Source organism: Papaver somniferum, unplaced genomic scaffold (assembly GCF_003573695.1).
Source record: "Papaver somniferum cultivar HN1 unplaced genomic scaffold, ASM357369v1 unplaced-scaffold_117, whole genome shotgun sequence".
In the NCBI taxonomy this organism is placed as follows: Eukaryota; Viridiplantae; Streptophyta; class Magnoliopsida; order Ranunculales; family Papaveraceae; genus Papaver; species Papaver somniferum.
Window position 1 is genome coordinate 1,143,242 of NW_020620714.1, and position 20,923 is coordinate 1,164,164.

General features: G+C 37.0%; 2 protein-coding genes across 4 annotated transcripts; both read left to right on the forward strand.

Moving 5' to 3' along the window:
- Positions 1-9,062: 9,062 nt before the first annotated feature.
- LOC113330041 (cysteine-rich receptor-like protein kinase 10) lies at positions 9,063-12,870 on the forward strand. 2 transcript variants are annotated; one of them, XM_026576898.1, is made up of 8 exons: positions 9,063-9,392; positions 10,576-10,839; positions 11,115-11,145; positions 11,253-11,377; positions 11,506-11,716; positions 11,828-12,065; positions 12,157-12,307; positions 12,396-12,870. In XM_026576898.1, exons 2-8 carry the CDS (start codon positions 10,603-10,605, stop codon positions 12,753-12,755), a joined length of 1,353 nt encoding a protein of 450 aa, XP_026432683.1. In that variant the 5' UTR covers positions 9,063-9,392; positions 10,576-10,602; the 3' UTR covers positions 12,756-12,870. The 2 variants fall into 2 exon arrangements, with proteins under 2 accessions (XP_026432683.1, XP_026432682.1); XM_026576897.1 differs by lacking the exon at positions 9,063-9,392 and having other exon boundaries at positions 9,429-10,839; positions 11,017-11,145.
- Positions 12,871-13,418: 548 nt separating this feature from the next.
- LOC113330044 (cysteine-rich receptor-like protein kinase 10) lies at positions 13,419-19,005 on the forward strand. 2 transcript variants are annotated; one of them, XM_026576903.1, is made up of 7 exons: positions 13,419-14,243; positions 17,234-17,362; positions 17,466-17,590; positions 17,720-17,930; positions 18,037-18,274; positions 18,373-18,523; positions 18,614-19,005. In XM_026576903.1, exons 1-7 carry the CDS (start codon positions 13,451-13,453, stop codon positions 18,974-18,976), a joined length of 2,010 nt encoding a protein of 669 aa, XP_026432688.1. In that variant the 5' UTR covers positions 13,419-13,450; the 3' UTR covers positions 18,977-19,005. The 2 variants fall into 2 exon arrangements, with proteins under 2 accessions (XP_026432688.1, XP_026432689.1); XM_026576904.1 differs by lacking the exon at positions 13,419-14,243 and adding an exon at positions 16,565-16,597.
- Positions 19,006-20,923: the final 1,918 nt, after the last annotated feature.

The following is a 20,923-nucleotide window of genomic DNA, read 5'->3' on the forward strand; positions in this document are numbered from 1 at the left end:
CAAGTGGAGTGGGAGACCCGCCGTCATTCAACCAAGACGAATGGGTATCAAATCGTATGAGAGAATCTTTTTCCCTCGTTTTTGGATTTCGCAAGTGCAAGTCCAAAATAATTGAAAGGACATGAGATTAAATGTGCGGCATTGAATTCTTTCCTTACCCAAGTGTTGACGGTGGTTTTTAGCTTAGGATTAAAATCGTAAAATCCTTACATCCAATGTGACGTCATTCTGTAAGGAAGTGCGACCATGGATGCAAATCCTCTCCACTGACACATTTATTGAGTCGTTCAATATATTGTAATGAAATTTATCCAGAACTGGCGTTCTGTAAATTTCGGCGCATTGCCTATAGCCGCTTAATATAAATTCTAAGAATTGGCCTTGCCAAACCATAACTCACCGCGCCATTCTAAGCCTTGACCTTACCAAGCCCTAACTTGGTCGCAGCGCCATTCTAAGCCTTGGCCTTGCCAAGACCTAACTTTGGTGCAACACCATACTAAGCCTTGGCCTTGACAAGCCCTAGACACCGAGCCTTGGCCTCACCAAGCCATGCCCATCGAGAAATTTTAATCCTTGGCCTTGCCAAGCCATAACCTGGCCACTGAGCCATTCTAAGCCTTGGCATTGCCAATCCATAACTTGGCCACCACGCCATTCCAGGCCTTGGCCATGCCATGCACGCGCCATGCCTTGGACGCTCCATGCCATGGCCGCTCCATGCCTTGGACGCTCCATGCCATGGACGCTTTACTCCAAGGCCATGGCCACTCCATGCAATGGCCGCTTTACTCCAAGGCCATGCCGCTGCATGCCATGGCCGCTCCACTCCAAGGACATGGCCGCTGCTTTACTCCTTGGCCATGCTCGCAACATTCCGAATCTAATAGCATCACATGATGTTTTTTTACGGAAAGTCTCTTAACTTTGGCTTACCACACATAGCAAAATGTTAAAAAATTTCCATGAAAACACTCGAGACATCAAACACATCACAAACTGGGGGATACTCACTAGGGTATTAGTCTGGCGGTTTATAGCATATGGCATGCAATATTCCCGTTACAAGAAAGTGTTATAAAGTGAGGCGGTGATTAATGACAAGAAGTAATGGAATAAACGTTTCCTTCATCATGGAAGCATAAATTCTAACGTTACACGTTACTCCACTCTTCCATCCACCGTTTCGACTTCCTACGAGACCAGGTTACGTTTCATTATGACTTGTATAAATAGGCTTCACCTATTTTTCACCAAATAACAAGTTGGCTAGGAGCAATGCAGTATCCAGAAATCACCTGATAGCTTTCTACTTGCTAGCCAGTTCTACTTTCTGATACAAGTCGTAAAGCAACCACACCTTCACAACCAACTATCCTGGTCTCAACACTTACTTCGCTTCCCTTCCTTAGACCAACCCTTCTCCTTCACTTTATGACTGAAGCAAACCTGGAACAACCATTTCTTGGCTTAGGCCAGGGTTGTACAGATTGATCTCTCGAATCAAAGTACTCCCGTGCAGTATATTTTTTTGTGTCTAGACTCGTTTCTCAGACACACACACGCAAAATTACCAAAATCTGCAGAAGATGTTTTCACCACAAACACCAAGACAGAAATTCAGATCATGTAGATGACTATCCTGAACTCGAAAGGGGTTTATCTTATGGGTACTGGGTCAGACATTGTTTCCAAACTCAAATTTTGTTTCTCATGTTGGTTGGCTTCAAGCGTTTGAAGATCTTGACAAAGCACCAGATTATGAATTGGGGTCTGTAATTTTAGCAGAAGTGTATTATGGGCTGGATGTAGCTTCCATTGGAGGAGGTACCTTCACTGGTTTTTGGGGCATCATAGAGGTAAATATCAAAATTATTATTTTTAGCGGAAAGATGGTTTTTATGAGCAAACGTTGATTAAAAAAATATATTAAAATTATGAAATAATTTGCAGTATTGGTGGTATGCCTACTTATGTATTGGTACTCCAATCCTTGTAGACCCTTCCCCTAAATTTCCAATGTTGGAAATGTACGTCTCGAACAACTTAGCGAGGAAAACTGGCAATGCTATCGCGAGTTCCAGTTTTGTACAGAGGCTTCATCATATGACTCGAAGCCACAATAACCTCGTCGTTTGCCCTTATATTGAGTTTTCTCAGTATGATGGTGTTGTTGCAAGGGATGTTCTTAATTGTTCTATGCGTAGAGTTGTTTTTTACAGTCCAGAATCGAAAAGAGGGGTTTGGTATCTGGGAGAAAGAGTTTGTTCGACAATAAGACATCTATCACGAGTTCATTTTACAATTTGAACTATAATAATGAACTACTATTGCGACTTCATTCTTAATAATGAACTACTTTTATGAGTTCATTCTACAAAACAAATTGCTAGCATATACGAGTTCATTCTACGAAATAAACTGATAGAATTATAATGAATTACGATGTTCTAAAATAGTCTTCATTCTCGGATATGAACTACTATTACACCAAAGAAAAATAAAAAATTTGAAACATAATATAATGGGTACTCGTTATGTAGATCTCGACGAGACCTTTCCAAGTATATAAAATTTATTAATTTTCGACTTATATTTTGAAAAATATTTCATTTTTTATTTTTTATTTATTTATTAATGTTAAGAAAAAAGATAAAATAAATAAGAAAGAAAACAAAAACAAAAAGAAACGGTGACGAAGAAAGTAAATAAAAGAGAAGAAATAATTTAGATACTTTAATATTTTTGAATAAATAAGGAACAAATAAAATACTAGTATTTTCTTCATAATTGGACCCCGCTTTTTTCTGATCCAACGGCCAGCCGTTCGAGAAACAAATAAGTTGGATTTTCGAGAAAGAAAACAAAAACAAAGAAGTTGAATTGTGAGTAGCTATTCCTTAAATATGACACTAAGGGTTAGGATACCTTTCCCCTATTCGTTAATCTTACTTATTTGGTTCGCACTTTTTGTTGTTTTTGCTATGAAGATGTGGATGATCAGATTCCAAGTATAGAATCTTTACAGTTCAACTTCAGTACAGTAATTGCTGCCACATACAATTTCTCTGAAGCTAATAAACTGGGAGAAGGCGGATTTGGCTCTGTTTACAAGGTACTAAAACCCCTAATATCACATGCATATTTAAACTTAGAATAAAAACTCTAATAGGTGATTGTTTTTAAATCTTTCCAGATGGCTTGAAAATTCAAACTTATTCTCTTATTTGTATCGTTTGATGTCCTCTGGGCACACTTCCAGACGGCCGAGAAATAGCCGTGAAGAGGCTATCGGTCAAGGTGACCAAGAGTTCAAGAATGAAGTTACCTTAGTAGCTAAACTTCAACACAGAAATCTTGTGCAGCTTATTGGTTTCAGTCAAGCTGGTGAAGAAAAGCTACTCATTTACGAATTCATGCCAAATGCAAGCCTTGACCAATTTCTATTTGGTTTGGCTCCTATTCCCCGTCTGTTATTTTTATGCTATCAACATAGTTGAATATTATGGATACTTATTTTAGATTAAAATGGTGGTTTAAAAGTTTGTTATTTTTATGCTCCAGAGTACATAATGCATAGAAAAATTTATGTGAAATCGGACGTTTTCAGCCTTGGTATCTTAGTTTTAGAGATTCTCAGTGGACAGAGGAATAGCTCTTTTCATGGATCAGATATTGCTCGGAACCTTCTGAGTTATGTGAGCTATATTGTAAAAGGCGCTAGGCAAGGCGAAGCGCCAATCCCAACACCTGAAATTTAGAAAAAGCCATAATTAAGTATAATTTAGCCTGGCGTTTTTAGGGGCCACTCAAAAGGATTTAGGGGCCAACAATAAAACAAAAAAGGTCACCCAAAGGGAAAATGTAGCCAGCCCTTATCTCGCGTAATTCGTAATGGCGAAATTACCCTTATATATTCGGAAGATATGATAACATTGTTATCCTCCGATTGTAATCGGAAGCCAAAATATTTCCCAGACTTCCGATTGTGGTCGGTGCAGTATTAGAATGATTTTTGTTTCATTTTTTCATTTCTTTTGCATTTGTGAGTTATTAGAGTTATAGAGAAGAGGTTGAAGGAAAAAAGGGAAAAACCATTTTTTTCACTACAAAAATGGATGGATATGAAGAAGAAGGTGAGAATCATGACGAAGAACAAAATGTTGAGGGTTCACGACCGTTTAGAGAAGACGATTTGGGGTATATGTTGAATGATCCAAACTTTTGTGGAGAGGAAAACCTAGACGACCCTTTCATGGAAGAAAATGGAGAATCGCCCGATATTGAAGCTAACGATGCATGTAAAACACAGGTATTGTGTTAAGAAACTCAAATACTCGATTTGCATGCGTTTGTGTGCTTTTGTAAACAAGAAAAACCGATTATTGCATGCATTGAATGCCATGAACTACCCAGATTCGGTAGATAATTTCTATATTAAACTTACAAATATAACACACTGAGTACCAAATATGTATATTCGGTAGTTCCAAGATACTAGTTTACTGCCGAATATGAGAAAAACCCCAAACTGGTTTTCCAAAAATATCTACATTCGGTAGTTATGTAGAGTTATTTACCCCCGAATGGCCCCAAAAACGAATTCCTCAGAAAATTTCAAAACTCAGTATTCTTATCCTTTACAATCGGTAATAGTTTAACATTATTTAACTGCCGAATATAACAGTGGCCTCAAAATAAAATTTCTGAAAACTTGAAAATCGGATGTTTATCGATTAAAGTTATCTCCCGGTTATTTATATTCGGCTGGTTTACTATATATTTTAGCTTCCGATTATATCATTTTTTGCACTCAGTAAACTGTGTACATTCATTTGCATAAATCGGGTGTTTTGGGTAACCGATAGGATTCCGAATATAAAGTATTCAGAAGTTTGACTTATTTAATGACCGAGGAAATTTACGAATGTAACTTGAAGAAATTTGAGGATGAATACGGCATGGACTACCCAAAACCGGTTGAGTATTGTAAAACACAATGGTTAACGATTAAAGAGAGGTTTGTGTTTGCATGGACATATGAATATCGTAACTTCAAGAACGAGGCGACAAGCATTGCGGAGGGGTCTCATGGTCGACTAAAGAAAATACTAATTGGTAGTCAAATGGAGTTGTGTAGATCCAAGAAGCAATCCATGAATTCACCAATCGTGATCTCGTAAAGATTAGGAAATGTATGCAATTCAGTGTACACCAATTCCCGATGGAACATATTAAGGAAAAATTGCTTCTAAGGGGAGTTGTTCATAAAGTTTCAAGATGGGCAATAAATTGCATGATGAAACAATTGAAGTTATATAAAACTTATGATGACGAGAATACGGTTTGTGTTTGCAAGGATATGATAGGTATTGGACTCCCATGTCGTCATAAGTTGGGTAGGTATGTTGAAGTGATTGACATCGATGATATTCACCCATTTTGGAAGCAATTAAATTTCACTCCGAACACCCCGGTAGTTGATGGTCCGTCTTTCTCCGAGTCGGAATTGTATGCACGAATAGCCGAGCGTTACGCTACATCAAACGGCCCCAAAAAGCAAATATTGATGCATAATTTGGAGGAAGCCCTTCACCCTTGTTTAAGGGAGGTTGATGAACCTATTAAGAAAAAGAACACCGGTAGGACGAACACCGAAGTGTCGAGGACCATCCAAAGAAAAGAGTTGAAGGAGTATTTGTCTAATAAAAGAATATTGTCTAGGCACGAGTGTTTGGAAGCCGAATTTGAAGATGAGCCGAAACCTAAGAAAAGAGGTCGTCCAAGAAATGATCAAAGTGGACCAACCACCCAACAAGTAAGGCTAAAGATCTCTACAGAGCCTTCTCAAGTAAGTCAACCCAATGTTGTCGAAGAAGTTGTTGAGCAAATGAACGCCTCGCAACAAACCCAACCAATGGAAATTCTTACTATAAAAGAGGACAAAGGTACTCTTCGTTGTCCTAGAGATCTTAATGGAAGACCAAATCGATCCACATATACAATTTACAAAGAGTATTTGGAACAACTCCTTCCACTTATCATTCCATTTGTTTTGTCGACCGACGAGGTTGATGGGGATGGAAATTGTGGGTTTCACGTTGCTACGGAACAAATGGGTTACTTTAGAGAGGCGGATATCGAAGATGTCACCCAATGCCAATATTTAAGAAATAAGATGGCGGTACAACTAGTGAAGGACAAGGGTTTTTATATGGAAATGATGAGGCGAGGAGATAGATACGACAAAGAACAAGAGTTCAAAGACTTAGTTGCGCGTGTGAAGTGTCGAAAGGGATTGAAGACAATCGGATCCAAGTATTGGATGACAATGCCTAAATTTGGATATCTCCTAGCGGACGTTTTGAATTGCGCGGTACATTTCTTTGTTCCTCCTATGTATGGACTTAGCATGACGTTTGCACCCACAAGAACGGCTTGCGACGAGTCGGTTAAAGATAGAAGAATCGTAATGGCATTTGTGAATGAAATGCATTTTATCGGTTTAAGAGTAAAGAAAGATTGTCCATTACCTCCGTTGAGTAAGTGGCACGATTACTTCCCGATGAACCATTGCAAGGATTGGGTGAAACAATATGAGTCCAACATGGTTGATTGGGATCGTGTTATGGACAACAACTTTCCCGCTGAGTTACTCGAATTGATCCCCTCGGATGATGACGATGTTTGATCGTTTTTTTCGAGGCACGATTATAATTTTTTTTGAAACTATGTAATCGGAACAACAATATTATAACACTTCAATACGATTAATCATATTCGGGAATTCCATATTTTATCAAACCGCCGATTAATATTAAAAATTTGAATTTACAGCACTCAAACATCACATGTTATTCTTTTTTCCCAGTCCGAGATGCAACAATCAACGCGGCTTCGAAATGTAGAAACGACTCTCCTCTCCACTTGGAATAAGCATCTTGGGCGGCAAACCTGTCGTCTCTGTTCCTAGCAAGAATACGGTTGTACTCGGTGCACAATTTTATAACATGGTGCACCCTTGAAGAAACATGGGATGGTTCATAATTTTGGCGTGGCTTCTTGTACTTACCAACAAAAGGACCCAATGAAAGGTTAATCCAAAATATACGATCGTCCTGCTGTTCTTTGGGTAGATCTTTCACAATGTAATAATTTTTTATCCATTCGGTCTCTTCCTCAACTTGTTTTAATCTTTCTCTATGATGGAATTGTTCTTGACCTCGCTTCTTAGCCTTGATTTCCTCTTCCTCCTCCTCCGTTGCCACTAACGATGGTTTAATTTTCTTGGGTTGTTTGTTCCTTTTTTGTATTTCTTCTTCCCTTGTTGCAATTGATGTAGTTGTTCGCTTGCATCTTCGAAGTATGTTGTCGATTGATGATGGACTTGCCATTGAAAAGGTTTTTCATTCAGATTTGTTACTCAATAATAACTGAGAGGGGTTACCCTCCTTATATAGATTAGAGTTCCAACGGATCTAATTTTTGAAAATATGGCCGTTGAGGTTTCTGAAAATATGGCCGTTGAGGTTTCTGAAAATATGGCCGTTGAGGTTTCGTATCATTGGTGCACTACAATCGGTTGTTAACGATACACGTATTCCCTCCGAATATGACATTCGTTGGCAAACTTAAATTCTTATATACCGATTAAGTTGGTATTTCTAAACACGACTATATTATTCGGAGGATAATTGTTTTGTAAAGTCCCGAATGTACGATGGCCCAAAAATCAGAATTTGGGAAAAACTTATACTTTTCAAATTTTGAAATTGAAATAATCGGAAGTATAATTAGTTACCCAAACTTCCGAATATGGGTTGTCTAACATTCTATATTGTCCCTTGGAACCACCTAGAGCCAAGGCGTGGTTTGTTTTGAACTTGCTACATTCGGAGGATAATTATTTTGTAAAGTCCCGAATGTACGATGGCCCAAAAATCAGAATTTGGGAAAAACTTATACTTTTCAAATTTTGAAATTGAAATAATCGGAAGTATAATTAGTTACCCAAACTTCCGAATATGGGTTGTGTAACATTCTATATTGGCCCTTGGAACCACCTAGAGCCAAGGCGTGGTTTGTTTTGAACTTGCTACATTCGGAGGATAATTGTTTTGTAAAGTCCCGAATGTACGATGGCCCAAAAATCAGAATTTGGGAAAAACTTATACTTTTCAAATTTTGAAATTGAAATAATCGGAAGTATATAACATTATATTTTCTTCCGAATAAATACTGGCCCCAAAATGGGATTTTTCCTATATCAGAAATTTTGAGATTTTTTCAATATATATATATTCGGTAGTGAGTGTACTTCCGAATACTGTGTGTCTACTTAAATATATTCGGAAGCCAAAAAATTCATTAAACTACCGATTATTACCAGTTTGTATCCAGGAAGATATGACCAACAATATTTGGCCGATAACCATAAAATATTTCTCCCGAATACTGTCGGTGTTCTTGAGAAATGAAGAACACGACTACATTCGGAAGTAAAGGAGCATGAATATCGCCCGAATCTGGATAAATAACCGAAAACCCTAGAATTATTTTTTCTCGATTCGTCGAATTAAAGCGAAATAAACCCCAAAAATGATAGATTCTTACCTAATTGGGGCCATTTGACTTTGGAGTGGAAATTTTTTTTTTCTTCCACAATCGGAAGATAATATGAAACTGGAAGAAGAAGAATTGAAATGAGTAGAATTGTTTTTGATTTGGTTTTTATACAGTTTTACCATAAGGGCATTTATGTAACTTCAATATCATATAGGGTACCCCTTAACTAGGGTCTTTGGCTGGGTATAAATTGATGGCCCCTAAATCCTTTGGGATGGCCCCTAAAAACTCCAGGTAATTTAGCTCCTGGGCGCCTTTTTTTTTTTTTTTGCCAGGCGCCAACCCTACGCTTAAGCGCCTTTTAGATTGTGGCCAAAAATTATTATCTTCAATGCCTTAAATGCTGTCAGTAGTTTAGCACATTTCCTATTATCTAACCTTAAATGCCTCCTATATATTATCTTCACCTATCGAAAAAACAAGACGCTTCACGGACACTATTGTGGCGATAGCCTGGTACTTTTTATGGGTCTTTGCAGAGTACAGATTACATTACAATGGAAGTGTGTCAAACTTCATAATTACTGAATTCCAAGAATTACGTTTGGACTTTGGTTTATTTACCTTCGACATTCGAGTTCATCCACCCGCCGGCCAAGCTATTTTGGAATGAGGCATCAATTGAAACTACACACAGGGATTAGTGCGATTCTGAGGAAGGGAAGTGAGAGGATGATGATAAATTTGATTGATTGGAGCTCTCTGTATCAACATCAAATCCTTCAGTAACACTCTTTCAGATTCATATTTGATTGAGGTAACAAAAGGTCAGTTCAATTCCTTTCTAGTTCTTGGTTAGGAAATCTTTAGATATCTGAGTGTTAGAAATCCAATTGCATGCTTGTTATCTATATGAGAAAATGCTTGACTAGTCTGCTTATAACATGACTGTTAATATGCCTCACTGTGAATATGCTTTATTATTATTTTGGTGGCATAATGATACTCCCTACAAGATAGATCAAGGGTGATACAGTATATAACTTTGTGAACATGAATCGATAAACTTTCAACAAACCGTCAAATTTCGCCAGCTACAGAACCGTTTTATTCTTTCGTATTCATACCTCACTGAATGGAATCCCCTTGATTTGTCCCTATCACCTTCCTATTAGTTGAAAGAAACATTTTTAGTTGCGGTAGATTATTCTAAGTTGGGACCCAATTATGAAAATTTCTGGTTGACACTTGCGTTGCACTAAAATATGACTATTGACTAGTGATAAGCTGCCAAAATCTTTGAGCCTGTGGAGAGAATTGATTTCTCTAGTCTTCATAATGGACTTTTAGTGCAAAACCACCCAATGCACCCTTCCAAACTGGTTCGCGTTTATCATGAAAACAAAAATAGAAAGCACATGATCATCAGAAACAGAATCATGGGTAGTTTCAATCCTGGATTTGTCTTCTGCATCTACTTGTCTTTTCTTTCTAGCTTACTGATCATCATACAATACACAACTGCACAACCAAATTATATTTATCATTTTTGTTACGGAGATAATTTCACTACTGGCAGTACGTTTGAAGCTAATCTCAACCGTCTTTTTCCTTCAACCATCAGAAATAGATACGATAACACCACAGTTGGCCTAAATCCGGATATTGTTTACGGGTCTATACAGTGTAGAGGTGATGTTACATTAGATACTTGTCAAAGTTGTCTTGATTTTGGTACTCAAGATATCAAGGATAGATGTCCGAATTCTAAAAAAGCAATTATTTGGTTTGATACATGCATGCTAAGGTATTCAAATGAGTATTACTTTAATATTATGCAAGTTAGTCCAGCAGTTTATATATGGAAAACAAATAATATTTCTAATCCGGAGCAGTTTAACCAAATTTTAGGTAATTTTATGAATGAATTAGAAAAACAAAAGTCTATTTCTTCTAATTTTGCTAGTGGAGATAAAAATCTCACTAATGGTAGAATATTATATGGATTAGTCCAGTGTAGTCCGGATATACCTTCAGATGATTGTAGTCGATGTCTTGTTGGAGCTATATCTGAATTACCAAATTGTTGTGATGGGAAACAAGGTGGAAGAGTTATTAGACCCAGTTGTAACATTAGATATGAATTGTATCCCTTTCTTCTACTTCAATACATCAATGTTCCTTCACCCCCTTCAGTATCATTACCTGTTCCTCTCCTATCACCACCTCCTCCCGTATCACCACCATCGGCGACGAATACGACTACACCAAACTGTAAGTAGTACTCCTTTCCTTTGTTATGTCATATATGATTCCAAATATGTAGCATTTTAAGAGTTTTCATAGAAAACCAAGATTTCATGATTACAATTTGTTGCTTTTCAGAAATTTTTTCAATGTTATCCATACTGTCACTCTGTTCCTGATTTGAAAATGTTCATATTCGTGCAGCAAATGCGAATAACTCATCCATACTTGCTATCAGTATCACCGTTCCTTCAATTATCGGAGTACTAACCACTATTGCCTTTTGGTTCTTCTGTTTCCAGAGAAAGAAAACAAAGACAGAGTATTTTGACGGTAAGTTAGCTATCCCTCAACCATGACACCTAAAGATATATGCTGCTGCATATGGTTTGCTACCTTTCCAAAATTGTTTCCCACTTATTGGTATGTTTTTCATGAAGATGCTGATGCTGAGATTCCAAGTACAGAATCCTTACAATTTAACTTCAAAATAGTTAGTACCTCAACCAACAATTTCTCCGAAGCTAGTAAACTTGGAGAAGGTGGATTTGGCTCTGTTTATAAGGTACTAAATACATATTAAATGCATGTAACTTTAAACTTAGAATTGAATTGCTACTAGGTGATTGTTTTTGATGTTATTTAGATAGCTAAGACCTTTCATTTTTTGGTTTCGTTTTCTGTCCTGATCAGGGTACACTTTCAGACAGCCAAGAAATAGCCGTAAAGAGGCTATCGAAAAATTCAGGACAAGGTGAACAAGAGTTCAAGAACGAAGTTACATTAGTAGATAAACTTCAACACAGAAATCTTGTGAAGCTTGTTGGTTTCAGCATGGCTGGTGAAGAGAAACTACTCGTCTATGAATACATGCCAAATGGAAGCCTTGACCAAATCCTATGCGGTCTGCCTCCCATTCTGTGTCTGTTTATTCTTATTATTATCAGCATAGTTGGATGCATAGATATTTCTTTCAGACTAAAATGGGGGTCTAAAAGTTTGTTATATTGTGTAGATCCAATTAAATGTACACAGCTGGATTGGGAAAGGCGATACAGGATAATAGGAGGGATAGCAAGAGGACTTGTCTATCTCCACGAGGAGTCTCGACTTAAAGTCGTTCATCGGGATCTCAAAGCTAGCAATATATTATTAGATATCGAAATGAATCCTAAAATTGCAGATTTTGGCATGGCTAGGCTTTTTGGTCTTCACCAAATTCAAGATAGTACTAACAGAATAGTTGGAACGCAGTAAGTATAAACTCTGAATCATTGAACACCTGTGTGTATAATTGTATTGAATCACTTTTTGATACTCGTATTTGGGTGTTGGGATTTGCAGTGGCTACATGGCTCCCGAGTATGTATTTCACGGTGAATTCTCTGTGAAATCAGATGTTTTTAGTTTTGGCGTCTTGGTCTTAGAGATTGTTTGTGGACAGAGGAACAGCAATTTTCGTAAATCAGATATTGCTCGGGATCTTCTAAGCTATGTGAGTGTCAATTATGTATATTTTGTATCCAATCTTCTGTAATTCTGTTTACAGAATGGAAAATGAAATGGTGGTGAAACTGATGCAGGCATGGAGGCACTGGAATAATGGAACTGCTATAGAAATATTAGATCCAACTTTGAAAGACACGTGTTCTAGAAATGAAGCGGTTAGATGCATCCATGTTGCATTATTATGTGTTCAAGAAAATGTTGAAGATAGACCCTCAATGCAGACTGTTGTCCTAATGCTCAACAGCTACTTTTCAATCAGTCACAATTTACCTTCAGCGCCTGCGTTCTTTGCTGGTAGTAGTAGAAGTATGGAGCCCAAGCCGACCTTATATTCAGACTACACTGAAGAACAGGGAAGCTCAAAGAACGAGTCAATCAGCGAAACAACAATGAGCTTGAATGATGTTTCGGTCACTGAACTACACCCTCGATGACACTACAATCTTGTTCATTCCTCTTCTTGTTTTATTTTTTCTTTTGTAAGTTGATCGTCGCTCTATACTATGTTTTCACTGGGAATACTTAAAATTTTATCATCATTTGTTCAGAATTGGGGGACTCAAATAAAATAAAATAAACTGAAATCAATTCCGGCGGTTTTACTATTAGCATGACGGACTGCGAATCACTATATACTACAGTAATCTAGTACATGAAAAACTAGTACAGTGGCATCGTCAGGATGGCCGAAACTGATACGGGGTCTTCATAGGCATTAAGAAAGACGTTTTAAACAACATCACGAAAAAGCATTTACTAGAAGACATTCAAGATTCTCTTAACATGTGTAGAAGGATTTGTTCCGATATGGTAATCTTAAACCTTTTGTGGTTCAAAACTTTAGGGAGCTTGTTGTTCCACTAATCAGTGTGGTGTTTAGTTGTGCAATAAGGGTATATTTGTCCTTCACAATAGGATGGCATAAGTATTACATATCTCGCGAATGGGCCATTCGAAAGTTGTTCGGGCTGCTTTCTTGTACCACCAAGTCAAGAATCCACACGCCACGTCAACACCCATTTCAACATTAAAACCTACTGTATAAATATCAACCACGACCACTTCCTCATGTTTTTCTTCTCCATTTCCCTCACTCTGTAAAGCCTAGTGCCTCAGTATTCTCCTCCGTATGAAAGCAAAAATGTTCTTCAATGAACTCTTCTTCCCACTCTTACTCAATCTTATCATTCTCATTTACCTACTACAAACTGTTTTAGGCCAAAATAATCAAAACCCGAAATTCAAAGCTTGTGAACCCAAGAAATGTGGCAATAATAATTTCACCATAAGCTATCCATTTTGGATTGATGATGAACAAGAATCCTACTGTGGTCACCCTAACTTTAAGATATCTTGTACTGATCATAAAATTCCTATTCTTCGTATATCCGACGGAGATTACCTTATACGGGATATCTCTTACGAAAACCATTCGCTTTTAGTGACCAATGCTGCTGCAATTTATGACGAACCAAGTTGTCCAATTCCTCGTAGGAACTTCACCGTCATTGGTTCGCCTTTCTCGCTTTCTGATTACCACCTTGATCTATATTTCCTCTATAACTGTAGTTTGGCTCCTAAAGAATATTTCGTATTTCCTATTCTTTGCTCGAAAACTTCGAATGAGAGTCTTACTTCTTATGCAACAATCATCCATCAAAAAGGAGGTAATTTATTTTCTATCTCAGAGAAGTGTGAGGCTGTAGTTGGTGTTCCAATTGAGATGGAAGAAGGGGAAAATTTTAATACTTTGATGGTAACGGAATACTCCGACTTCGTGAAAAACGGTTTTGTTTTGACATGGAATTCATCAGTGAGTGAGTGCCATGAATGCCAAAGAAGCGGAGGACGTTGCAGTTTCGAAAACACCAAATTCGTGTGTTTTTGCCTTGAAGGATCTCATTCGAAAAGTTGCAAACATGGTAATTCTAACTTCATAATCCCCTGTTATTGCAAGAATTTTGCATGAACCATTTTGCTTTTCATTGCATAAACATGAGGTTATGCCTAACCATTTTGCTTTAAATGTTCAAATGCATTCTATTTTTAGAGGCATAAGGCGATACTAGAGAAACTTGGTCCATTCCTTTCACAATCACTTGTCCCTATAGTTCATCTCTTTCCATAAGTGCCTTGGTGCCATATTTAACAGAGGCAGATCCAAGGAAAGGCTAGTGGGTCAACTGTTATGTTCATAATTTTAGGCCAAGTTTCTTTCTCTTGATTACCTTTAACAGAGGCAGAGCTAATGCGGTATAGTTTTCTTCAACTGTTATGTTCATAATTTTATGCCAAGTTTCTTTCTCTTGATTACCTTTTAGGTTGCAGATGAATTTTTAACCCAGGTCTCAACACCTTAAATTTTACATCTACTAAGGTATCCATCCGAGCCAATTTCTTCGTTTTTGATTGCATAGGACAGTTTTCTGTTTGGTTTAATCAAAATACTAAACTTCTCAATCCTTTAGAAAATACAACCTTTCATACCCACAAAATCGCCCTCTGTTAGTCCCACAACTAACTACACAACACGTTGCCCTTGTACTCTTGCACCAAATAATCCGCACAGCCCAGTTTCTCCTCCTCTGATTTTTGACTTGTCAATTCAGATATTAATCAATCTAACTAAAAAATCTTTGATTCCTACATATGTATTTGTCCTCTCTGTGTTCATTTTGAGTGGTGTTCGATTTTTCAACAACTCTGTAGCTTATATTTTTCGTATGTGGAATCTTTATAGATCTTAAAATTGGTTTCGTGGAAAAATATGTGTCTGGACCTGGTGTTGTGAAATTTGTTGTGAAAGTCATGTGTTCAGAGAGAGACCAGTTTTCACAGCCAACGGTCAGATTAACCCAAGCGAGAAATCTCAAGATTTCTCTTGGGTTTATCATTTTTGCAGTTAAAAATCATAATCGATGTGAGAAAAAGAAAAGTCGTTGGTTCTCTCACAGCAATCACTTTGTGGTTGGTTTGCACTGTAGTTTCATGGGAGCTTCCTTACCTTTCAATTTTTCCAAGTCTTCAAGTCATAAAGTCTAAGTCAACTTATCGTATCAACTTGGGAAAGTGGAAAATATCATTGGTCTCTGTTTGCTTGAATACTGCCTTCATCCATCTAGGCTTCTTAACTAAATTTTTCTTATTGGTCTGCAAAGAGTGATTCTTTATTGGGTAATCATTAGTTGAGGAACACAATGATTCCAATTGTAGTTATCCATTTCCTCATCTTTCTCTTCTTAATCAATATCACCTCGGCCGAGCAAGCGCCAAATTGTGAAGCTTTTGATTGAAGAATCCGTGGAAAAGTGTATCCCCTTAATTGCGCCAAATCCGTGGTACTAACAAAGGGTATAGAAGCCATCGTGTTGGTGCACATAATCCCCACGTACCAAAAAAGAAGTCACGTATCCACAAAGAAGCCATCCCGTGAAGTTCATCTCACGAAATTAAAAATTTTAATTTTTTTTTCTACTCCCTCAGTTCTTTTTTAATAGGCCAATTTGTATAATAAAATTTTCAAAAAAATAGGCCAGTTTCTTTATTGGGAAAGTCGAATGTTATTTTAATTTTTGGGACCACTTTTCTCTTAACTTCTTTGGATGACAAGTGTCATGTTGACCACTTCACTTTATTTGCTAACAAGTGTCACGGGGACCATTTCATTTCACTTCTTTCATTGACAAGTGTCATGAGGACCACTTTCAATGATTAGTTCTCTTAATTTCCTTAAATTTCGCTAAAAACAAAACTGGTCTATTAAAAAAAACGGAGAGATACCTTGTTTACACCTAGCCTGACCTAACTAGCCCACGAGAGTGACATAATCCCCACTTTCTTTTTCTTTCCCAAAACAAAGTTGCAGAGAGAATCCGAGATAACGAGGATAAATTTTGTGAGATATTTTGGGTTCAAATTAGGGAAAGTTTGTTAGAGGAAAAGGGGAATTAGAGGTTATTCATAGAAGATTTAGTTTGAAATTTTGGAAATATTTCTGTATCGTCATAGGATGAAAATTTGATGAAAACAGGAGTATATTGGGAAGTAGTGAAAAAAGAAATCTAGCAGGAATAATCTTAGGTCAATTCTTTTTCGATTTAAACCCTAACATTTTCATTTTGGGAGGGATGAAAGCAAAAGAAAATCCTTTTCGGCGGAATTATTCCCTCTTGGTGTTTAGGCATATCTATAAATTGAACCCTAAAATCAGTCTAGGAATGTTAAGAGATACACCTTTTTTTGGGGATTATCAGTTCCGAGATCAAAAATATCCAAGGTATATACTAATAAAGAGAGTGCCCTCGTACTGGTTATTGAAACAAATGACAGATGTACGTGGGCAACCATTTACCATATATATCAGCTGTGACATTTAAATCAGAACAAGACTCAATTTGGAAGAACAACTGATTTGTGGTCACATTTATTTTCCCTCAAAATTCAAAGTAACTTTATTAGTTGCGACAGTTTTTTCTTAATTTGGGACCCCCTTGATTTAGCCATGTGAAAACGCTTCATTACCTGCTAGACTTAGTCTGCTGCACTAATATGACTGGTATTTAGACGCTTATTAGGAAACAAAAATAAAAGAACACATGAATACATGATCATCAGAAACAAAAACATTATGGGTTGTTTTACTCTTGGATTTATCTTCTTCTTCATCTACTTGTTTTCTCTTTCTAACTTATTGATCACAACTGCGCAACCAAATTATGTATATCATGTTTGTTTAGGAAATAATTACACTACTACCAGTACATTCAAAAAAATCTCAATTTTCATTTTTATGATATATATCTGTGTATATTTATGCTTGTCAGGATTCTTGTTTGCCTGTTTCTCATAAGAAAACACAAATTGTTCATACTTGGATTCTGTTCCTAATTGAGAAATGTTCATGTTCATGCAGAAAATAAGAACAACTCATCCAAACTTACCATCCGTATAGCTGTTCCATTCGTTATCGCAGTACTTTTCACCATTGCCTTCGGTTTCTTCTATTTTGAGAGGAAAAAAGCACAGAGAAAAAAGTTTGATGGCAAGTACCTACCTATTTCTCAAACATGACACTTATATGTACAGTATAAATTTCTGATGTCTCTTGCTTATGGGTTTGCACTTCTTGTTGTTTCCTCATGAAGATGTCGACGATGAGATTCAAGGAACAGAATCTTTACAGTTCAACTTCAGTAGTATATGTGTTGCAACAAATAATTTCTCTGAAGCTAATAAACTTGGACAAGGTGGATTTGGCTCTGTTTACAAGGTACAAATAGTATATGAAATCCTTGTAAATTGAATTATAGAATATAATCCCTAAAGTCAATTGTTCTTTTGAAGTTTTCTAGATAACTAAGAACCTTATTTTTCTGGTTTCGCTTCATGACCTGAGCAGGGTACACTTTCAGACATGCAAGAAATAGCCGTAAAGAGGCTATCAAAAAATTCAGGACAAGGTGAACAAGAGTTCAAGAATGAAGTTACCTTAGTAGCTAAACTTCAGCACAGAAATCTGGTGAAGCTCGTTGGTTTCAGCCAAGCTGGTGAAGAAAAACTGCTCATCTATGAATTCATGCCAAATGGAAGCCTTGACCAGATCCTATTCGGTTTGCCTCCCGTTTGGTGTCTGTTTATTCTTATTCTATCAGCTAGCATGGTTGGATTCATAGGTGGTCTAAAAGTTTGCATTTTTTTGGTCGGATGAATTTGTAGACCCAGTTAAATGTACACAGCTAGATTGGGAAAGACGATACAAGTTAATAGGAGGGGTAGCAAGAGGACTTGTCTATCTCCATGAGGAGTCTCGACTGAAAATCATCCACCGGGATCTCAAAGCTAGCAATATATTATTGGATGCAGACATGAATCCAAAAATTGCAGATTTTGGCATGGCTAGGCTTTTTTGCCTTCACCAAATTCAAGATAATACAAACAGAATAGTTGGAACATAGTAAGTGTAAACTTGGAATCGTTAAACATTTAATTGTTCATAATTGTATCAAAACAAATTTTGATATTCCTATATTGTTTGGGTGTTGGGATTCGCAGTGGCTACATGGCTCCTGAGTATATAATGCATGGTGAATTCTCTATGAAATCAGACGTTTTTAGTTTTGGTGTCTTAGTTTTAGAGATACTTTGCGGACAGAGGAACAGCAGTTTTCATAAATCAGATATTGCTGGGGACCTTCTAAGCTATGTGAGTATCATGAGTTATACATTATTGCATCCAGTTTTGTCTACTTTTGTTTACACGATGGATACTGAAATGATGGAGAAACTGATGCAGGCATGGCGGCATTGGAATAATGGATCTGCTATAGAAATATTACATCCAACTTTGAAAGACACTTTTTCTAGAAAAGAAGCGGTGAGATGCATCCACGTAGCATTATTATGTGTTCAAAAAAATGTTGAAGATAGGCCCTCAATGCAGACGGTTATCCTAATGCTCAACAGATACTTTTCAATCAGTCACAATTTACCTTCAGCGCCTGCATTCTTTGCTGGTAGTATTAAACGTATGGAACCCAAGTCGACTTTATATTCAGACTACAGAGATGCACAAGGAAGTTCTAAAAACGAGTCAATCAGAGATACAGCAATGTACAGCGTGAATGATGTTTCAGTTACTGAACTGCACCCTCGATGACAATACAATCTTGTTCATTTGCCTTCTTCTTTTCTTTTTTTGTAATTGCAGCAAATTCTACAACATACACCCTTATGATTTAAGCAAGAACAAACTAAGACATGATAAGAAATGTACAAGTGTTTTTATTAAAAGTTAGAGGAAGATACAAATGAATTAAGAGAAAACCTAACTTGGAGAACACAACAACTTTCTCTCACCTAAATTTCTCAACACAACTCTTAGAAATCAGATCTTTGTCTCTCTACCATGGCTTATGGTCCCTTTTACAGGGTTACATAGTGGATGACAGCTAATAAACCTCTTATTTTCGGAAATAAGAGGGTGACATAATCGCCCTTACAAATGAACTTCGCATTAATACCGTGTTGATCTTCACATGTTTGGTGTGCCTTAGTGACGTCATTGCATTCGTCAGCAGAGATATATTGGGCGCGTCATATTCGCCTGCTACTAATGATCTTTGTCGTTCCTATTGGTTGCGTGGTATTTTGTTCCCACATTTTGCCTCTTCTCGTGTTGTTCTCTCAAAAAAAAGAACGATATGAGAAGTTTTATTATTCTGCATCAACCTAACCCTTCGTATTCTTCAGATTTACCGACACTTCTCCGGATTTTCCACAGGTCCTTCTACACGTATTGATTATTCATCATTTTGACTGACACATTTTTCCTTCTGACTGGGTACTTCTTTTCAGCGGTTTTTCCTATTTCAATAACTGTTAGGAGGAGAGAGAATTTTTTTCACTCTTTCTTCTCTTTTGTAATTCTTCTTCCTCATATTAGTCATCATCTTCCCTCTTTCCAAGCTCCCTTCTACGTCAATTCATGGATCATTCCAGGTTAGTAGGTCTTTCATGTTCCATCATTGTTTTACTTAGATTTTCGTTTCTTTCTATTTCATATTAGATCGTCGATTATTTTTGTCATTTCTGCTGCTGCCGTTGTTTTACTCATGTTCTTCTTTCTGCTGCTATTGTTGTTCTTCTTGGGTTCTTCATATTCACATATTATTTTTTGTTTCAGCAAAAGTTTCTCATCTAACAAACTTGTGGTTAGGGTTTCAAACCCTAAGCCCCCTTGTGGTTATAGAAAGTGACGAATCTCATAAAAAGGAAATCTTCACACAACAAGAAAGTAAGAAATACTCTTTATTTGTTTATATTTTCTTTGTGAAAAAACAATATTGTTGTCTCTGTTTCTTATCCGGTTGTTGTGCGAAGGTTCATGAAGCCCTAGATAGAACAACTAGGGTTTTGGTTTCACTTAGAAGAAGAGAACGAAACTTGTTTTGTTATTAACTCATACATATCAATTGGTTTTACAAGACATATATATATACAAAGTTTTCCTTGAACTACAAGGTAAGATGATTTCCAAACCTAAACCAATTTCCTAAAATTCAAAAGACTTGTAATTTCCTAAAGAGAAAAGACTTGTTTAACAAGATATACGTGTGTTAAGTAACACACGTATTGTATGCCTAAACACCCTCCCGCAAGCGTAACGGGTGATCTTGAACCGTTAGCTTGAACCTTAAGAGAGAGAGCCTATCTTTAGACAAAGATTTTGTGAAAATATCTGCAATTTGATCCTTAGAAGATATAAACCTGACATCAAGAAGTTTCAAAGCAACCTGATCACGCACAAAATGATAATCAATCTCAATGTATTTCGTTCTTGCATGAAATATAGGATTAACAGTAAGATAAGTTGCACCAAGATTATCACACCATAGAACTGGAGGTGATTGAGTAGAAACTCGAAGTTCTGATAGAAGTGATTGAATCCACATAGTTTCAGCAGTAGCAATAGCAAGACCTCTATATTCTGCTTCAGTGCTAGAACATGACACGGTTTTCTGTTTACGAGCACTCCAAGAGATAATATTACCATCCAAAAATACACAATAACCACTGGTTGAACGTCGATCTTCAAGAAAACCAG